This window comes from Lactuca virosa, chromosome 3, assembly GCF_052849685.1.
Source record: "Lactuca virosa cultivar CGN04683 chromosome 3, Lactuca_virosa_CGN04683_v6, whole genome shotgun sequence".
In the NCBI taxonomy this organism is placed as follows: domain Eukaryota; kingdom Viridiplantae; phylum Streptophyta; class Magnoliopsida; order Asterales; family Asteraceae; genus Lactuca; species Lactuca virosa.
In genome coordinates, this window is record NC_136428.1 from 87,589,322 (window position 1) to 87,607,618 (window position 18,297).

The following is an 18,297-nucleotide window of genomic DNA, read 5'->3' on the forward strand; positions in this document are numbered from 1 at the left end:
CAGGGATGGTGTGCTACTTGTGTGGCAAGGAGGAACACTTCGTGAAGAAATGTACGAAGGGTTTGCGATTCTGCTTCAGCTGCGACTAGACGGGCCATGTGAAGGCCGAGTGTCCACTTCTTGCATCAAATCCGGTTCAGATTCATGCTCTTGCAACCCTGCGCATCACTGATGGGCGTCAGGGGAAGGTTTAGGCCCCAAAGGCCCGGGGTCGAGCTTTTCAGTTAATTGCAGATGCGGCCAGAGAAACACCTGATGTTGTTGCATTTATGTGTCTATTTTATATTTCTGTTGAATTATTTTTGTATATGCATATGTTGTGTAAATGTTACAGCGTGGAAATGCTCTACAAATTATGGGTGATAAGTTAGGTTATTTTATTCCATTTATTGTGTGTACGTTGTCTCTCTATATAAATAGAGAGGGAGTGGTCATGTATTATGTGTGCACCGAAAACGTAGTCCTCTAGTTAGAGAGAGTGTGGTGGGATCTCTCCCACCAAGTTTTCTTCCTTTTCATATTGTAATTCTTTCTTTCTAGTAAAATTATTGGATTACTCGTCTCATTGTGTTCTTCATATATTTTTGTCATCGTTAAATTTCAAGATCTTATTATTTCTCACAAGCCGATCGTTAAAATGGGCTCCTACAATTGGTATCCGAGCCGTACATTGAAGATCTAAGCGATTATTTCAATGGAACGACTCCCTATCGGTCATCTTATATTGGTGAGTTTTTGATTTTCTACCAAGAATTTTTTGGTTCGCAACCGGATATTCTTATGATGAGTTTTCGATTTTTTTAGTATTGATTCAAGCTTTTTAAAGCTTTCAAGAATAATTGTTGTTGCTATCTTGTTCAAGTTTCTGCTGAAAATCCATGTTTACAAAGTTTTTATCTTGCTGTTGGAGAAGAAGAAGAAAAAGGGAGAAGATATTTGTTGTCTAAAATATTTGAAGAACTTGTTCCAGGCATTTTTATGTTCTGGAAATAGACTCATTATCTTGGGTATTATGGAGATGGAGAAGATTTTTTCTTGAAGATTTTATCAGCATATTTATTTTCCGAGTTCATCACAAAAGGTATGAAACTCTTTTGTTCTTCATTAGATGCTGATAGATATTTATTAAAATCTATGGACGTTATAAAAGTGTTTAAAGAAAACTCATGTCCTTATTACTCTTTTTAGAAAGAGTACTCCACCATTAATTTTCCTTACAAAACCATATGAATTTGACCCACCAACTTACCTTTTGTCACCTTACTTTAACCTGCACACTCCACCTTTTACTTTAAAGATGCATTGTCCCCTCACCTTTTACCTTCACTTTGCCTTTCTCTCTCCTACTTTCTACCACTTTTTACCCTTCCCAAGACTCCATTTCATCCCCATATGCTTTAGGAAATATTATGTTGGATAAACACGAAGATAGACTCTACGGTATCAAAAAAACATGAAAAATGGCCTTTTCTGACAAAAAAGTAGCCCATACCGATCAGCTATGCCTCACCGAAGTCTGCTGGCTACTCGGTTGCACAGCCTCTGCGGTATCCCTCACACTGCACAATACCGAAGACCTCCAACCGCTGACCTCATACAGGAGACCTAATCCGTGTTCCGTGTTTGTCCTCACTGAAGCATACCACATCCCCCGCCTCCTTGAAACTCCTCGCTTGTCCTTACTTCTTCGCATACCGCAGACCATCCACTCCTCGCATACCACAACCTACCCTCTCTAGGCAAACAATCCAACCCACAAACCCCTTCACTCTTCACTCCTACTCCTCGGTACTTCATTCCAAATCCTTCCGGAGACCCTCCCTTTACCCGAAGACCTCCCTCTTCGGTACCTACCCAACCTTCTCACCGAAGACCTCTATTCCTCGGTAGCCATCACCTTCTCGCCTTTCAACCCTTCTCGCCTAGCAATTCCTCAGCCCTTACTCCTCTCACCGCAGACCTCCTTCCCTCCTCCCTCCTTTTCTCCTCCCTCCTCTCATCAGCCCACATTTTTTTAACCTTATTTTTTTCAGCCAGTTTTTTTTCTTTTTATTTAATACTCATTTAATTTTTTTACACCAATTTTTTTTATTAGCCAATTTTTTGCTGAAACCCAACAAATACCTTGACATTTTAATTTTTTTTATTAAAACCAATTCATTTCTTTATTTTATTTTAAAACCAATTATTTTATTTTAACACCAATCTTTACCACTACAACCCACGATCTAAAGAACTTTTGTGAAGAATAATTTTTACAAGACTAGATTTATTGTCTTCACGAAAGAGATTATTATTGGATATTTACTCAAGCTTCGATCGTCACGATAGATTACTTCTTGTTGATTATATTGGAAGAATTTTATTATTTTTTCCATTAGGATTTCCCTTTAATCAAGGTCCGTCGACCACCATTCCTTGGATCAGTGTCTTAGGACCAGTTATCCTCCATACCGCAGTTGGACATCATATTTTTCTTCACGAGGATTGCACCACAGTTACGTATGATCAACAAAGTTGTTTCGCAACCTTCACTCTACGAGATTTTTATGACTTGTCACTCTTGATCTTCGGTTAATGAACCATGTATCTTGAGCATGTGGACTTTATTTATTGAAGACCGCTTTAGGAGTTCAGGCACCACAGTTTGGGTACATCACTACTTTTCAGCAGAGCAAAGATTTTTCATGCATAGTTATTATTTTTACTTCGGTACTTGTTCGAGCAGTTTTCAGGGACAGAATCAACTGACTACTTATGACCGGAGAGTATTTATTTTACTCTCATTCTCGTTTTTCATCGATACCCTTCATACATCTAGGGAGAACATGCGAAGCTCTTGGATCCGACACTCTCCATCCATATTGATTTATTTATTTTTGATATCCGGTCATTTGTTATCAAAAATAGGGAGAGAATAGTATGTTATTGAAACATCCCAAAAATATAGTCCAAAAATTTCGTTTAATTTCATTAGTAAAACCATAAGTATCATTCATCATATAAAAATCATAAACCATGTTTCTTAAAAATAAGATAATATCTGTCAATGTATCAAAATCATATGTCAAACATCAGAGTAAATCCTCCCAGGCTAAAAAATTGTGGTGTGTGCCATGCAGTCATCCCGAGCTCTTCCCCTTACTAGCGGAAGTACTTGAAACCAAAACTGAAAACTGTAAGCACAAAGCTTAGTGAGTCTCCCCAACTAACACATACCATACACATATTACATAAACATATATTGGGCCCCGCCCCTGCTACATTGGGTCATCGCCCGACATCGGCTTTCCCGACATCGGGCCCCGCTTGGCATCGAACCCTATTCGGTATCGGGCCCCGCCCGACATCGAGCACATCTCGGAATACATGTGAGCATAATAAAATAATACACATAAACCTAAACATGTAACATTAACATGTAAAGATTCCTCGGGCCCCGCCCGACATCAGACCGTAATCTGGAAGCATACTAACATTCCTCGGGAACCGCCCCGGCATCGGATCGAAATCCGGAAACATACAAGTACAAACACATGCAAGAATCACAAAGACGTCAAGCATACAAGCATTCCTCGGGACCGCCCCGACATCGGATCGAAATCCGGAAAAACATATAAACCTACATCGGGCCCTGCCCGGCATCAGACCGTGGTCTGGAACTACTACTATCTAAACGGGTCGGCCTTGGTGCCTTAGACCCGTTCCTACTGGAGGAAAATTCACCTCTCAAACTGGCTGTTGAAATCTCGTTTGAGGAATCTCTAATGGCTTCTCCAATAAATCCCCGACTATCATTATCACAATAATCACTTAGTCAAAAACTGATAATACTTCTAAGGGTAGGATGACCATTTCTTATGTCAAGACCCCTTTACCAGTCAACCTTGGTCAAGTCAATGTCCTAGTCAAAGTCAACGCTCAGTCCAAGTCAAAGTCAACAATTTGAGTTGACTCAACTCATCGAATCAATCCCTTGACTCGCCGAGTTCCTTTGCTACTCTTAGTCGTGAAAACAAAAACTAACTCGTCGAGTCCCTTCCTAGACTCGTCGAGTTCCACCTTGTACAGAATCGGGACAAACCAACTCAAATCATCGAGTCCCTCCATGGACTCGCCGAGTTCCTCTGTCTGATTGAGCCATCTCAATGGATTAAGCTCCTATCATTCAGATCCAAACTCCCTACTTCATCTACATACTGGGAACACTTTTAAGGGTAAACTTTCCAACTTTACCCGTTATTAGTCCTTCTTAATGGGTTTAGCTCAAACCCTAGCTCTCTAGAACATAGATCTTGGTCTAAAAGCCATAATACTCCAAACTAAAGCATACTAACGTAGATCCAGGCCCTTGACATCAGTTGGAAACGTAAATTTTCTAGATTTCCTTCCATGCATGACCTTTTGGGGCTTAAAAGGCCAAAATGGCACCTTAGAGCTTGCATGGGGGTTCCAATGGCATAAAGTTTGCACCTTTATGCCTTAAAAACCCTTAATGATCCCATATCTGAAAGGGTCCTTGCTTGGGATGTCCATATCCCAAGGGTCAAGCTTCTTGAACTAAAACCCTCAAAAAGTGGAAATAAGGAGATCTAATGGACTAATAGACAAGTTAGAGACTTGATTACCAAAAAAGTGAAGAGAATGAGATGTTGCTTCTGGATCTATAATCCTCTCTTGGAGTCCTCTAGCTCATTCTTCTTCTACAAGCTTCAAATCACACAAGATCACTCAAAAATGGGTCACACACTCACACAATGCTCTAGGATTTTTTGGATTAGGGTTTGGGACTTGAAGGCTGGAAATGAGGCCAAAAGGTGGGGATTAAGATGCTTAAATAAGGTGCAAAACCCCGATATTAGGGTTTCACTCTGGCAGACCTACTCGCCGAGTCGAGGGCTCTAGACTCGTCGAGTAGATAGCTTAAATCCCGCGTCTAGATCTCGTTTCTACTCGACGAGTCTGGGGCTCCCAACTCGTCGAGTAGCTCTACTAAAATGAATATATTATAAATAAATATGTACCAGAACCAGGCGTTACAGTTATCATCCGAATATGATTTTATGATTTTTTGAGCTTGGATTTTCGAGACTTTTGAAGACGATGATTTATTTAGTGATGTGACGTGGCACTGATTTTTGGTCACTATGATCAAATTTTTGGCCTCACTAATTTTTTTCGAATCTAGATTATTTATTATTCAGACTCTACCATAGGATGTTTCATATTTTTTAGCAGGTTATTCTTTTGAATAATTTTGGGTGTATTATGTTTCGAGAACTATAGATGTTTCAGACTTCTTGAAGTTGAAGTGTTTTACTGATTGGATCTTCAACTTGATCATTTTTCCTGCGATGAGTTTGAAGATTTGGATCATATTTTTTTGCCTCAAGAGTGGCGACCTTGAAGCCGAAGACCTTTACCGATTAGAGATGCATGGCCAACATCATAGATCACATATATTTCAGAGTTTCAGAGACATTTGAACATTTGGTTCTTATTATGTATCATTTTTTTTTACCGCACTTGCTAGTTGGTTACTGCGTATTTTAGCCTTTTATCACTGTATTTGTATAACTCATCATTTGCGAGCATTTAGTGAGAGAATGTTGGAGCATGGAAATACTTTACAAATTACGAGTGATAAGTTAGGTTATTTTATTCCCTTTATTGTATGTAAGTTTTCTCTCTCTATAAATAGGGAGGGAGTGGTCATGTATTAGGTTTGCACCAAAAACGTAGTCCTCTAGTTAGAGAAAGTGTGATGGGATCTCTCCCACCAAGTGTTCTTCATTTTCATATTGTAACTCTTTCTTTCTAGTAAAATTATTAGATTACTCATCTCATTGTGTTCTTCATATATTTTTTTCATCGTTAAATCTCAAGATCTTATTATTTCGCACAAGCCGATCGTTAAAATGGGCTCCTATAGTAACTGTTACGTACATTTCTTGTGAATTATGTACCTGCCTTGGTGTTCTTTGACTCAGGTGTGAGTCGGTTTTATGTCAGCATCTTTTTGTAGAAATTTTAGTATTTCTCGCGGGGCCCTGGATCGACCTCTGAGAGTCGCTATAGCTGATGATCACTCGGTTTCGCCTTCTGAGGTATATCGAGAAGGTGTATTGGAGATTTTTTGGTGTCGGATTCCCGATTGATCTTATTCCTATTACAATGGGAGATGTTTGCGTGATCGCAAGTATGGATTGGTTGAGCCGGTTCGGAGCTATGATTGACTACGAAATGCAGTTAGTGAAGGTTCACGACCCTAGTGGGTGAGTATTGACTATTTATAGCAAGGGCAACAGGGTTGGTTTTGCGTGATCGCTAGTATGGATTGGTTGAGCCGGTTCGGAGCTATGATTGAATACGAAACGCAATTACTGACTGTTCACGAACCTAGTAGGGGAGTATTGACTATTTATAGTGATGGCACCAGGGTTAGTTCTGCTGCTAGGGCGAGGCAGTGTCTTCATGATGAGTGTGCGGGGTATTAGGCATATGTGGTTGCTTTACGAGTTGAGGGAAAGCAGTCAATTTCCAATGTTCCGATTATGAGAGAGTTCCTGGATGTTTTTCTCGGAGGAGTTGCCTATTGTGCCTCCCCAGATTCAGGTAGAGTTCCAGATCGACCTGATCCCTGGTGTTGTCCCGATTGTGAAGGCATCATATCGCCTGGCGCCACCTGAGATGCATGAGTTATCCTCTTAGCTTAAAGGGATGATAGGGACAAAGTTTATTCGACCGAGCAGCTCACCGTGGGGAGAACCGATCCTTTTGATCAAGAAGAAGAATGGTTCACACTGGATGTACATTGATTACCGGGAGTTGAACAAGTTGACCATGAAGAACTGGTATCCTTTGCTACAGATTGAGGGCCTTTTTGATTAGTTTTAGGGGTCATCTTGGTTTTCCAAGATCGATTTGAGATCCGGTTATCATCAAATGAGGGTTCGGTAGGAAGACATCTTGGAGACGGATTTCCAAACTCGTTGTGGGCATTATGAGTTCATGGTGGTACATTTTGGTCTCAACAACGCACCGACAACATTCATGGACCTCATGAACCAGGTGTGAAAGCCTATGTTGGATCGATCAGTGATCGCTTTTTTGATGATATCTTGGTCTATTTCAATACCAAGGAGCATCCGTGTGAGCTTCTTGGAGTTCTTAGGGCATATAGGTTGTATGCCAAGTTCTCCAAGTGTGAGTTCTGGTTATGCGAGGTCCAGTTTCTATGGCACTTTGTCAACCAGGACGATATTTTGGTCGACCCGACCAAGATCGAGGCAGTTATGAGGTGGGAGGTTCCGAAGTCTCTTCTGAGATTCAGAGTTTCCTTGGGCTGGTAGGGTACTATCAAAGATTCATTAGGGATTTCTCCAAAATTGTAGTTTCTCTGATTAGGATGATGAGGAAGGATGTCAAATTCAGATGGGGGCCTGAGTAATAGGCAACATTTAAGATACTTCGGCAGAAGCTCTTTGAGCCACCAGTACTTACCCTCCTGGAGGGAGTGAAGGATTTTTTTTGTATACTATGACGCATAGATTATGGGTGTGGGTGCAATACTAACCTAGAGGGGGCATGTGATTGCCTATGCTTCGAGACATCTAAATCCTTAGGAGGAAAATTATCCTACTCATGACGTGGAGTTGGGTAGAGATGCACAAAACCCGAATCCGATCCGGATCCGAATCCGATCCGGTTTCGCTTACGTCATCAAAAATCCGATCCGTTCAAAATCCAATCCGGATCCGGTCAAAATCCGATCCGAATCCGGTCAAAATCCGAATCCGATTCTAATCTGATTTGAAACCGGTTTAAACCGAATTTAGTAGGTTTTAATCGGATTTTGGGGCGGATTTGGATCCGATTTTTAGCGAATCCGGTTTACGATCCGGTATGAAATCCGATTTGGAATATAGGATTACGATCCGATTGAAAATCCAGTTTTAAATTCGATCCGATCCGGTTTGGTCAAAACCGGTTTTGATCCAATCCAATTTCGGATTGGATCCGGTTTTGAATAGTGAAACCGGTTTTTGTGTGCATCTCTAGAGTTGGGGGCGGTGGTGTTCACCTTCATGAGTTGGTACCATTACTTGTATCGGGTTCGATGTATAATTTACATGGACCACATGAGTATGAGGTATCTGATGGATCAACCTAACTTGAATATGAGGCAGCAAAGATGGCTTGATGTAGTGAATAACTATGACTGTGAGATTCTGTACCACCTAGGTAAGGCCAATGTGGTGGCCGATGCGTTGAGTTGCATGGTAACTAGTACTCCTATTCAGGGTTTATGTTTGAGGACGAAGATTGTGACTCCAGTTTTGGAGATGATAAGGGTTGCACAGTCAGGGGCCATCAAGGAGGAAAACCGGAAGAGTTAGCATGTGGTCGGTCAGGTATCAACTTTTGATTATGATAATCGGGGGTTGTTGACGCTACATGGTAGGGTTTGGCTGCCTTATTCGGGTGGGACCTGACATATTTTGATGGACGAGGCACAAAAGTAGGGATTTTCTATTCATCCGAGCGTAACAAAGATGTATCACGATCTGAGACATAGTTACTGGTGGCCATTTATGAAGAGGGATATAGCTTGGTTCATGGAGAGGTGCTTGACCTATAGGAAGGTTAAGGCTGAACATCAATGACCTCACAACAAATCGCAACCCATGGAGGTCCTATTATGGAAATGAGAGCATATCACGATGGACTTCATCATGAAGTCACCGAAGACTGCAAAGGGATTTGATTATCGATCGGTTGACTAAGAGTGTGCACGTTTTGGCTATCCGGGAGAGTTCTTCGGCTGAGAAGTTAACCAACATTTATGTTCAAGAAGTGGTTGCTCGTCATGGTGCGCCTACTTTGATTTTTTCAGATTGGCATGTTTGTTTCACTTCTAGGTTTTGGAAGAGGTTTCATAAAGATTTGGGAACCCAGTTACACTTTAGCACTGCTTATCATCCGCATACAAAAGGGCAGAACGAGCGGACCATCCAGACGCTATAGGATATGCTGAGAGCTAGCATCATTGATTTCGGTGGGAGTTGAGACTTTTACCTTCCCTTAGTTCAGTTTTCCTACAACAACAATAACAATTATCACGCCAGCATCGATATGCCTCCCTTCGAGCTTTTCTATGGGAGGAAGTGCTGGACTCCGATTTGTTGGGTAGAGGTTGGTTAGAGGGTCATGGGGAGCACAAAGATAGTGCTCGAGACGATGAAACACATACAACAGGTCAGAAAGAGGTTACATACCAAAGCCGATAAAAGAGTTATGCTGACTAACGACGATCTGAGTTGGAGTTCCAAGTCAGGGATATGATACTCCTGAAGGTGTCTCCTTGGAAAGACGTTATCCGATTCAGGAAGCGGGGCCCTAGATTTATCGGACTATTCTGGATGGTAACTTAGGCAGGCAGGGTGGTCTACCAATTGGACTTACTGGATGAGCTTAGTCATATTCATAGCACCTTCTGGTGGGATGTCAAGTCCACCAAGCAAATTACACCCTTTGTTTGCAAATAAAACGTAATATAATGGTAAAAAGGGGTATCGATCCTCGGGGAAATGGTTGTATTCAATCACCAATGCAATCCAATAGAACTAGTGTAAATAAACTAACTAACTACAATTAAACTAAAAGGGGGGTGTTGTGATTTCTTGAAAACTAAAAGACTTGAATAACTAAAAAGCTTGCAATTAAGCAAGATGAAACTAAAAGACTTGAATAACTAAAAAGCTAGATGCTCAAATATTTGTGAGAATTGGTTAACCGAGGCAATTCAACACAATGAACATTTGTGTGTTTATCATTAGGATTCAATATGAAGCTTATCATTCATCCCAAATTGGTTATAGAAATCATGAAGCATGATATGCCAAGATTCCTCATAGGTAGTATGGAAGTTGGGGAAGCCCACAACACACCTTCTTAATCAAAATCAAAGATCCATTTGAAGCAATTGAACCCAAGAAGTTGATTAGCCTTAAGAATGAAGGAATCCCCAATTCCTAGAGGATGTCAATGCTTACACATCCATAAAGGAGTTATGATTCATAAGCTAGAGATGATTTCTACCATCATAAAGCCCTTGTTCTATGTAAATTCAATGATTCAATGCTAAACCAAAGAAATAAACCAACAATTGCTTATTCAAGTACCAAGCTCATGATCAAAGCATTAAACAAGCATATGAAATATGAACTAGAATCATAAACATAAGATAAATGATAAATAAACATGAATCCTTCAAAAACCCACAAACATTCAAAGGTTTTAGCCAAGGCTAACAAAAATAGAGAAATTAGCCACTCATGGCAATAAAATAACAATCACAAAAGTCTAATTGCATAAAGAAACTACCAATAACTTGGAAAGATGAAAAGAAATGAGTCTCAAGCTCCAAAATCGCCTTCTTCTGGTCTCTAATGGTGTAAAATCGAAGTTATGGCTGCTAGATCTCATCCCCCAAGGTTATGGTGTGCCAAATGACCAAAATGCCCAAACTGGGCAGTTGCGCGGGTACCCGCGCGACGAAAATTCCACCCGCGCAAGTGTTGCTGTAATGCTATTGGCTCCTCATTCCTCCACTCCACCCTTCCACTACCAAAGATTCCTTTGGTCCCCTCCATATCCACATGATTCAAACTAGCCAATCATCTTTTAGCTTCAAAAATGGATGCTCCAAGCCTAAATTAATTATCCATGATCCATCTTCACAAGCCCACTTCATCCAAGCCTTTATCTTTTTAAGCCCAAATCTCCTTTGGTGGATCCGCCAAGCCCAATAAAGCATTGAAAAGCCCACTAAGCCCAACTCCAGTCAAACCGCAACCGCAATGAGCTCTAAAACCCTGCAAAATTCCTAATACAAAATAAAAAGTCCCCGATACGATCCATGATAAAGAAAATAAAGAATATACAATGCAATACTAATAAAAAGAGCTAAAAATCTAAAATAAACTAATAAAAATAAGGAAATAAAATAAGCTATCACCTTCCATGTTTCCAAGTTGCGGAAATGTATGACCGATGAGATATTAGTCGTACCTTTCGATGATATTTAGTTTGATGACCGCCTGAATTATGTCGTGCGACCGGTAGCGATTAACGATGGGAAAATGAAGACATTTCGTAACAATGACTTGGGCTTGGTGAAGGTGTAGTGGCAACACCAGAAGGGTTCTGAGTGCACTTGAGAACGAGGAGGAAATGCATACCCATTACACTGTGTTGTTTGAGACTGAGAACTTTGATGATGAAGTATGATTCTAGTGGGGGAGAATTGTAACATCAAATACAGGTATGCGGTCATTTAAAGTTTTAACTTAATTAAAGAATGTAAACCCCAATTAATAGCTGATTACGAAGTGAGGAAGGAAGCCTCACGACGTGGCCATCAGGCTGAAACATGTGTCCAACCTTGTGGGTCATGACGTGATGCATAATTGGTCACGACGTGAGAATGGGTTTACCCTAATCCCAGGATTTATGACCTATTTAAAGGAAATGGGGGGCTAGGGTTTGCACACCCTCATCCTCCATCACCTTCCTCCTGCGCAAATCGAAGTTAGCCTCCTTTGTGACCTTGGAGAGCTCATTTGGTGATTTTTGACTCCTTAAAGAAGAATAAAACTCCTTGGGTGCATCATTTTGGCAAGCAAGTCCATTCCTCACCACCTTGCTTTGCTTCTGGACCTTTGTAAGTCCAAAAGCTCTTTCTTTTCTCTATTAAGCATGCTAGATCTAAGTTTTATTTACTTCTCTTCATGGTTTGGTTGGATAACATGCATGGGCTCCATAAAGTTAGCAACATTCTAGATCATTGAGGCCTCTTATTTAGTATAGGTTTCAGATATGAGGTTTGGTGGTGGTTTTAGACTCCAAACATGATTTTTGGCTTCATTCTCTCTTTATTGACCTAGTTAGTATTCAAGTCATGCGTTGGACATGCATGACTGAAAAGCTTCAATTTTTATGGTCCTTTGGGTTAGGGAAGACCTTCTGGAAAGTCTGAAGGATTATCTTAAGGGATTAAGAGCTTAATGCTCAAAGTTGTCCAGAACAGATCTCATGACATGACAGATGACATGTCATGTCATGACGATGACGTTGTCTGTGACTGTTCTGTCCAGGTCCTGTCACGACGTGACTTATTGGTGGTCACGACGTGACAATCGGCTGAGGTTAACCATGGTTGACTTTTGTGTCAAACTAGGGTTTTAAGGGTGTAGACTGAGAGGGTATTTCTTTACTGATGTTTGGTGTCTTGTTGCTCATGTCTACCATATGTGTGAGAGTTGTTACATTTCTAGCTGTTATTCGCGAGGTGACTCTTCTCACTATAGTTTCTTGTATGATAGATATATACGTTGACCAACTAGGTCTTCATTTCTATTTTCTGTTATATGTTAACCGAATTAATCGTGGTTAACTTTGGGGTTGCTGAAAGTCCTCAGGATTGCTGATAACCCCTAAACGTATTGATAAACCACTGGGCATGTAGTTAGCTCACTGGGATTGCTGATAATCCCTAGGGTTGCTGATAACCCATAGTTGTTAGTTGTGTTGTGTTGTATAGATATTTTGGGAAGGACTCACTAAGCTTTATGATTAAAGTTGTGGATTAAATGTGTTTCAGTTACTTCGGATGATCGCGAGAAGGCGAAGGCTTGAATGTACACTCCAGCTTGCAGATTTTTATGATTTTGCATTTTTGATACTTTGATTTGGGATGATTGTACTTAACATACCTGTGATTTTATTAACTTGGTTTTTATAAAACTTGAGGTTTTTTATATTAAAAATGAGAAAAATTTTGTTCAAAATTTGGGTTGTTACATGGGAGAGTTGTAATACCTAGGGGTGAAATTGGTAAGTACCACTTCATTTTTTCTCTAAACCGTATATCGTACCAGTTATAGTTGGTACGAAAAAATTTCTACCACTACCATGCCAATTATAGTTGGTACCAACTTGTTTGGCTATCAATAAGTTCGTTTGGTACATGTTGGTAATGGTATATACGAATAGTATGAGGATTTTATGAATGACAATTTTCATGTTCTTGAGCATTGTGAAACTTCAAGGGGGGGGGGGGGTTGTGAATAACAGTTTTGTAATGGTTGAGATTGAAAATTCAATAAAAAATGATTTTATTAATTTCTATGATGAGTTTATAAGTTAAAGCGACGGAGAAAAATTGGACACACCAATATAAGTTTAAAACGTTAAACTTTACTAATTCGGTAAATGCTAATAACAAAGCTCGTAAATCATAGGCACCAAACATACTAAAATTTTTAAATATACTATATATATATATATATATATATATATATATATATATATATATATATATATATATATTGAATTGGTTGGTATGGTACTACTGTGCTATTGAAAACTTTGTACCATTACCATACCATGATTTTGCAATTGGTATGGTACTACCAACAAAACATGTTGGTTACTAAACATATTGGTTACTAATATTCTTGGTTCGATTGGTAACATATTGGTTGGTTTTCTGTGGTACATATTTGCTAGTCCTAGTAATATTCGTTTCCCAGAATGGACCAGTTGATGATATAAAGGAGTCAAAGGCATGGTTTTTGAGTAAAACCATATGCCACGACTTGGCTCACGGAGTGCCACGATGTGGCATGCCAAAAGAAGAATGTGTGTTTCTGATGGACACCATGATGTGACATGAAGGGTGTCCCGACATGGTGAACACTTTAGCCCAAGCCGATGATTTTTTGGGGTTCCTTCATATTTAATAGCCTTAACTCTAGGGTTAGGCCATTCTCTTCAACCTCCACCCTCCCTAAATGAAAGCCCAGGCTCTCCCCTTGCCTTTTTGCTTTTTGATAGTGTTTTGGTGACTCGAAGGTTAAAGGAAAACTTTGTTGAGCAAAAGATCAACTACCAAGCTTGTCTACATCTTTTGCTGTATCTTCTTGACCCTTGTAAGGCTCTAAGTTCTCATATTCTTGGCTCATCCTTTGTAAATCTAGATTTTAAGCCCTTTTCTTTGTGGCATGTTGTTATGAATGGTTGGTTTTGATAAAGTTGGCAACTTTATCACTCCTAGAGGTCCCTCGGTTATCATATTTCTAGATCTAGACTCTCTTATTGTTTGGTGCAAAGAACGAAGTTTTGTCTGCATTTATTACCCCTTCTTAACCTAGTTTTGGGAGAGACATGCATTGGACATGCATGTCCATAATGTAAGGATTTTTATGGTTCTTTAGAAGGCAAAGAAGCCTTTTAGAAAGTTGGACCTGGGGTGTAACAGTTGGGGAAGGTCTGTTACAAGGATTATATATGAATGACCAACGAATGACTTAATTGAGAAGTGGTCAAGGGTAGGGTAGCTAGGGAAGGTTAGTTGTCAAGGGTATGCAATATGTTAGTATATGTTACACGACTCTGTGGTAATGGTAGTTTGGGTCCTATGTAGTCTAAGTTGGATAGCCTAAGAACTCTTGGTCTAATGTCTTATTGTGATGTTCTTGTGTGATTGTTCGCTATCGGGTGGAGCATCTGGTCGACTGTCTGTCATTACATATGACTTTATGCATTATATGGAAGACTAGGATGTGGCTCCTGGCAGTGGAGTCTGGGTTGGATCTGTTTACTTCTTGGGTGGGGCCCTTTATGTATGGTTGGGCGAGGTCTGTTATGTATGGTTGGTCGGGGCCCGTTATATGAGTTGGGCTGGGCCCGTTGCATATGATGCATTTATGTGTATAGGAGTTTTGTTTGCTCGACGCTAGAGTCGAGGATTGTAAAGTGTATGCATTGTATGTATGGTGAAATATGTGGTATACTGGGAACTCAGTAACTTTAAGTTTATAGTTGTGGATTAAACATTTTGCAGGTCGTTCGTGAGAAGATCTCGACATGACTTTACACATGCATTGAAGATGTTCGTTTCCGCGATTTTGTAAACTTAACTCGGATAATTTATGTTTTTCAACAAATCAAATGTTATTCACTAGCTTTTGAAATAAATGTTTAATTGGTAAATCTGTTTTATGAAGAAAAATCTCTTTATAATTTCGGGACGTTAAATTATAAGAACATCGTATATTATAAAAATTATTGGTTCAATTTCTGCAGCAACACATGTTATAAACCCTCGTTTTTTAACAAAGTTAATAAGGGGATATTGGTGGATTACCCGATTTGTAAAAATCGGCAATTTGAGTTTTGCTCAAATTGAACTTTTTACCTAATTGTTGTATGTTATAGTTATAGATAAGTTAATTCTTGTTATAGTTGGAGACTAGTACATTTATTTAATTAATGTATATTTAATTTTTCTGACATTTAAAATGTATTTAATGCATGTTTGGTGACTACTGTGATTTTGTGAAAGGGTGCTCCTATTAGCACGAATTTATTCGTGTATAAGACTACTTGGTGTGGGCAACATGTTATTACATGTTACCACACCCAAAAGGTGTCATGTCAGCATCTTAGGTGGAAATGGACAACATCTAATAACATGTGATAACACCAATTATTTTCTATTTTATTTTATTTTATTTTTTTATGTTTTTTTTCTATATTTCGAATTTGTTTTTTATTTATTTATTTATATCATAGTATTTGTATTTATCATATAACTTAAATCATAAATTAAAAATAACATTTGAAAAGTAAAAATAAAATTTTAATAAATCTTAAATTAAAAACAACATTAAAAAAATTACAACAAAACACAAAAAACATTTGAAAACCTAAAAAGCAAAAAAAAAGATGATAAAACCGAAACTTTTTGGCCTAAAACTATTCATCTTCATATTCGTGACCAACATAGATGTAATCCACCAAGTCTTCACAGAGTTGCTTGTGTTTTCACTGATCTTGAATATCAACCACTCTATGTAAATATTTCGATGTCTCTGGTTGAAATTGCACATGTCTTGGCTCCGTAGGCGAATACGTTGCAATATTGCGTCCTTTATCTTCGACAACCATGTTATGCATTATGATACATGCATACATGATATATGGTAGAGTATCTAACTCATAAGGTCTCGCTGCATGTTCAACTATGTGCCATTTTGATTTCAAAACCCCAAAAGCACGTTCAACGTCCTTACGTGCTCCTTCTTGTCGTCTCTTGAAATATTTGTCCCTTGGGTCTAGTGGGTGTCGAAACGCCTTCACAAACGTGGAATATTGTGGATATATTCCGTCTGTAAGGTAATACCCAAACTTATATTCATTTCCATTCACTGTGAAAGGAGCATCCAGGGCTTTTCCTGACAAAAGATCGTCAAATATTAGTGATTGATCGAGAACGTTGACATCGTTGTTAGAACCCGCAACCCCGAAAAAAGCATGTTAAATCCATAAATCTTGTGAAGCAACAGCCTCTAATACCAACGAAGGCGCTCCATGATGACCGCTCGAATACTGGCCTTTCCACGCCACGGGGCAATTTCTCCATTTCCAGTGTGTGCAGTCAATGCTCCCAAGCATACTCGGAAAACCATGTCTTTCTTCATGCGCCGCATATAGTTGTTGCATATCATGCAACGAAGGTTTGCGTAAGTACTGGTCACCGAAGGTTTCGACAACACCTCTTGCCAATAAATACAAACTTTCTCGTGCGGTCCTCTCAGACATTCTCATATAATCGTCAACAGAATCGGGCGACTCCCCCATTGCCATAAGTTTAATTGCAGCAACACATTTCTGCAACCCTGTGAAGCCTCGTTTGTCTCTAGCATCATATCTCAATTGGAAAAATTCATACCTAAATATATATTAAACATGTAAAAATTATATTTATTTTATCTAATAGTGACATTTTATAAATTATAAAAGTTGAAACAAACGATACCTAAATATATATTAAACATGTAAAAATTATATTTATTTTAACTAAAAGTGACATTTTATAAATTATAAAAGTTGAAACAAACGATACCTAAATATATATTAAACATGAAAAAATTGTATTTATTTTATCTAAAAGTGACATTTTATAAATTATAAAAGTTGAAACAAACGATACCTTGCTTCCATAGCGTTGGCTATCCTTTCAAACATATTTTTTCGCAAACGAAAACTTCTTTTAAAATCGTTTGGCTGGTAGACACAATTTTCCGCAAAGTAATCGTTAACTAGCCGTTTATGCCCTTACTCACGATCTCTATTTAACGCCGCACGTCGCATGAGTGGTGGAGCTGGATCTGGCTATAGTAGACTGTTTGTATAATACCGGTACATCATACTCACGAACAAATCGTCTTCGTCGTTATCATCGTTGTACGGATGGGCCGGATCAAATTGATCCATATTTTGGTTTTGAAATATTGAAAGAAATATATAGAGAAGTATGTGTTTTGTAGGTAAAAATAATATAGGTTATGTGATAGTATATATAAAACTTGATTTTTTTTTATGTTACCGTTTGAAACAAACAGTCAAAATTATGGCCGTTGAAGTAAAAACACAAGCAATAACGTACGTTACCTCCCGTGCTCACCATAACACGTTATGTCATAACACCTAATAACGGCTAGGGGGTCGGTGTTCCTCCCGTTATGACGTCGTTATTAGGTGCCATGTCAGCAATAACGGGAACCCCCGTTGCCCACACCCGTCGCTCTAAGCAATCATTAGACAATCAATCCCATCATCATATTTGTTGATTCCGTATTTTCAATTGTTTTTATTTTTTTCATTTTCTTCCCTTTCAATTAGATGTAAGTTAAAAAACAAACATTTCTACTTTTTATTCTTTTTAATTTCAACAACTTTATATGAAATACACATATAAAAATAAATACTAAAATATCTTTAAAATATATATTCAAAATAATATCAATTAAAATGTTAATGTATGTATTCTGACCATTTTCAGTAAATTTATTTTTCATCAAAACGTTAATAATATATTTTATTATTTTTAAAATTCATATTATTAACGATCAACCAATTTATAACTTTTCTAACCCATTTCTAAAAACATTATTTAAGTAAAATTAAGTAAATTAATCATCTATTCAATTTAATATATTAAAATGACAACTGATCATTTCAATTATGGTTTTAAAATGTGTGTCAATCAGTGTCAATCAATTATATCGATAAGTAATATTATATTTTTATACCTCTAGTTTACGTTGTAGTTTTAAAAAAGACCCTATATTTTTTTTAATTTATATCTTAAACCCTTGAAACTTTATTAATTTTGAAAACTAACAAATAGAAACATATTATTTAATCATAAAATTTGTATAATAAATG

At 38.4% G+C, this 18,297-nt stretch overlaps 1 protein-coding gene across 1 annotated transcript; it reads right to left on the minus strand.

Annotated features, from left to right (window-relative positions):
• Positions 1-15,891: 15,891 nt before the first annotated feature.
• LOC145163769 (uncharacterized) lies at positions 15,892-17,343 on the minus strand. The gene is made up of 3 exons (XM_079082547.1): positions 17,267-17,343; positions 16,524-16,798; positions 15,892-16,301 (listed from the first exon to the last, which is right to left on the minus strand). The coding sequence occupies exons 1-3, from the start codon at positions 17,341-17,343 to the stop codon at positions 15,892-15,894; spliced, it is 762 nt and encodes a 253-aa protein (XP_078938673.1).
• Positions 17,344-18,297: the final 954 nt, after the last annotated feature.

Bases quoted from the DNA above. Each gene is read 5' to 3' on its own strand.
- LOC145163769 (XM_079082547.1), bottom strand. From the start codon at position 17,343: ATGGATCAATTTGATCCGGCCCATCCGTACAACGATGATAACGACGAA. The intron at 16,799-17,266 runs GTATTATACAAA...ATATATATTTAG, and splicing joins TTCGTGAGTATGATGTACCG to GTATGAATTTTTCCAATTGA. The intron at 16,302-16,523 runs GTATGCTTGGGA...ATCTTTTGTCAG, and splicing joins AGAAAGACATGGTTTTCCGA to GAAAAGCCCTGGATGCTCCT.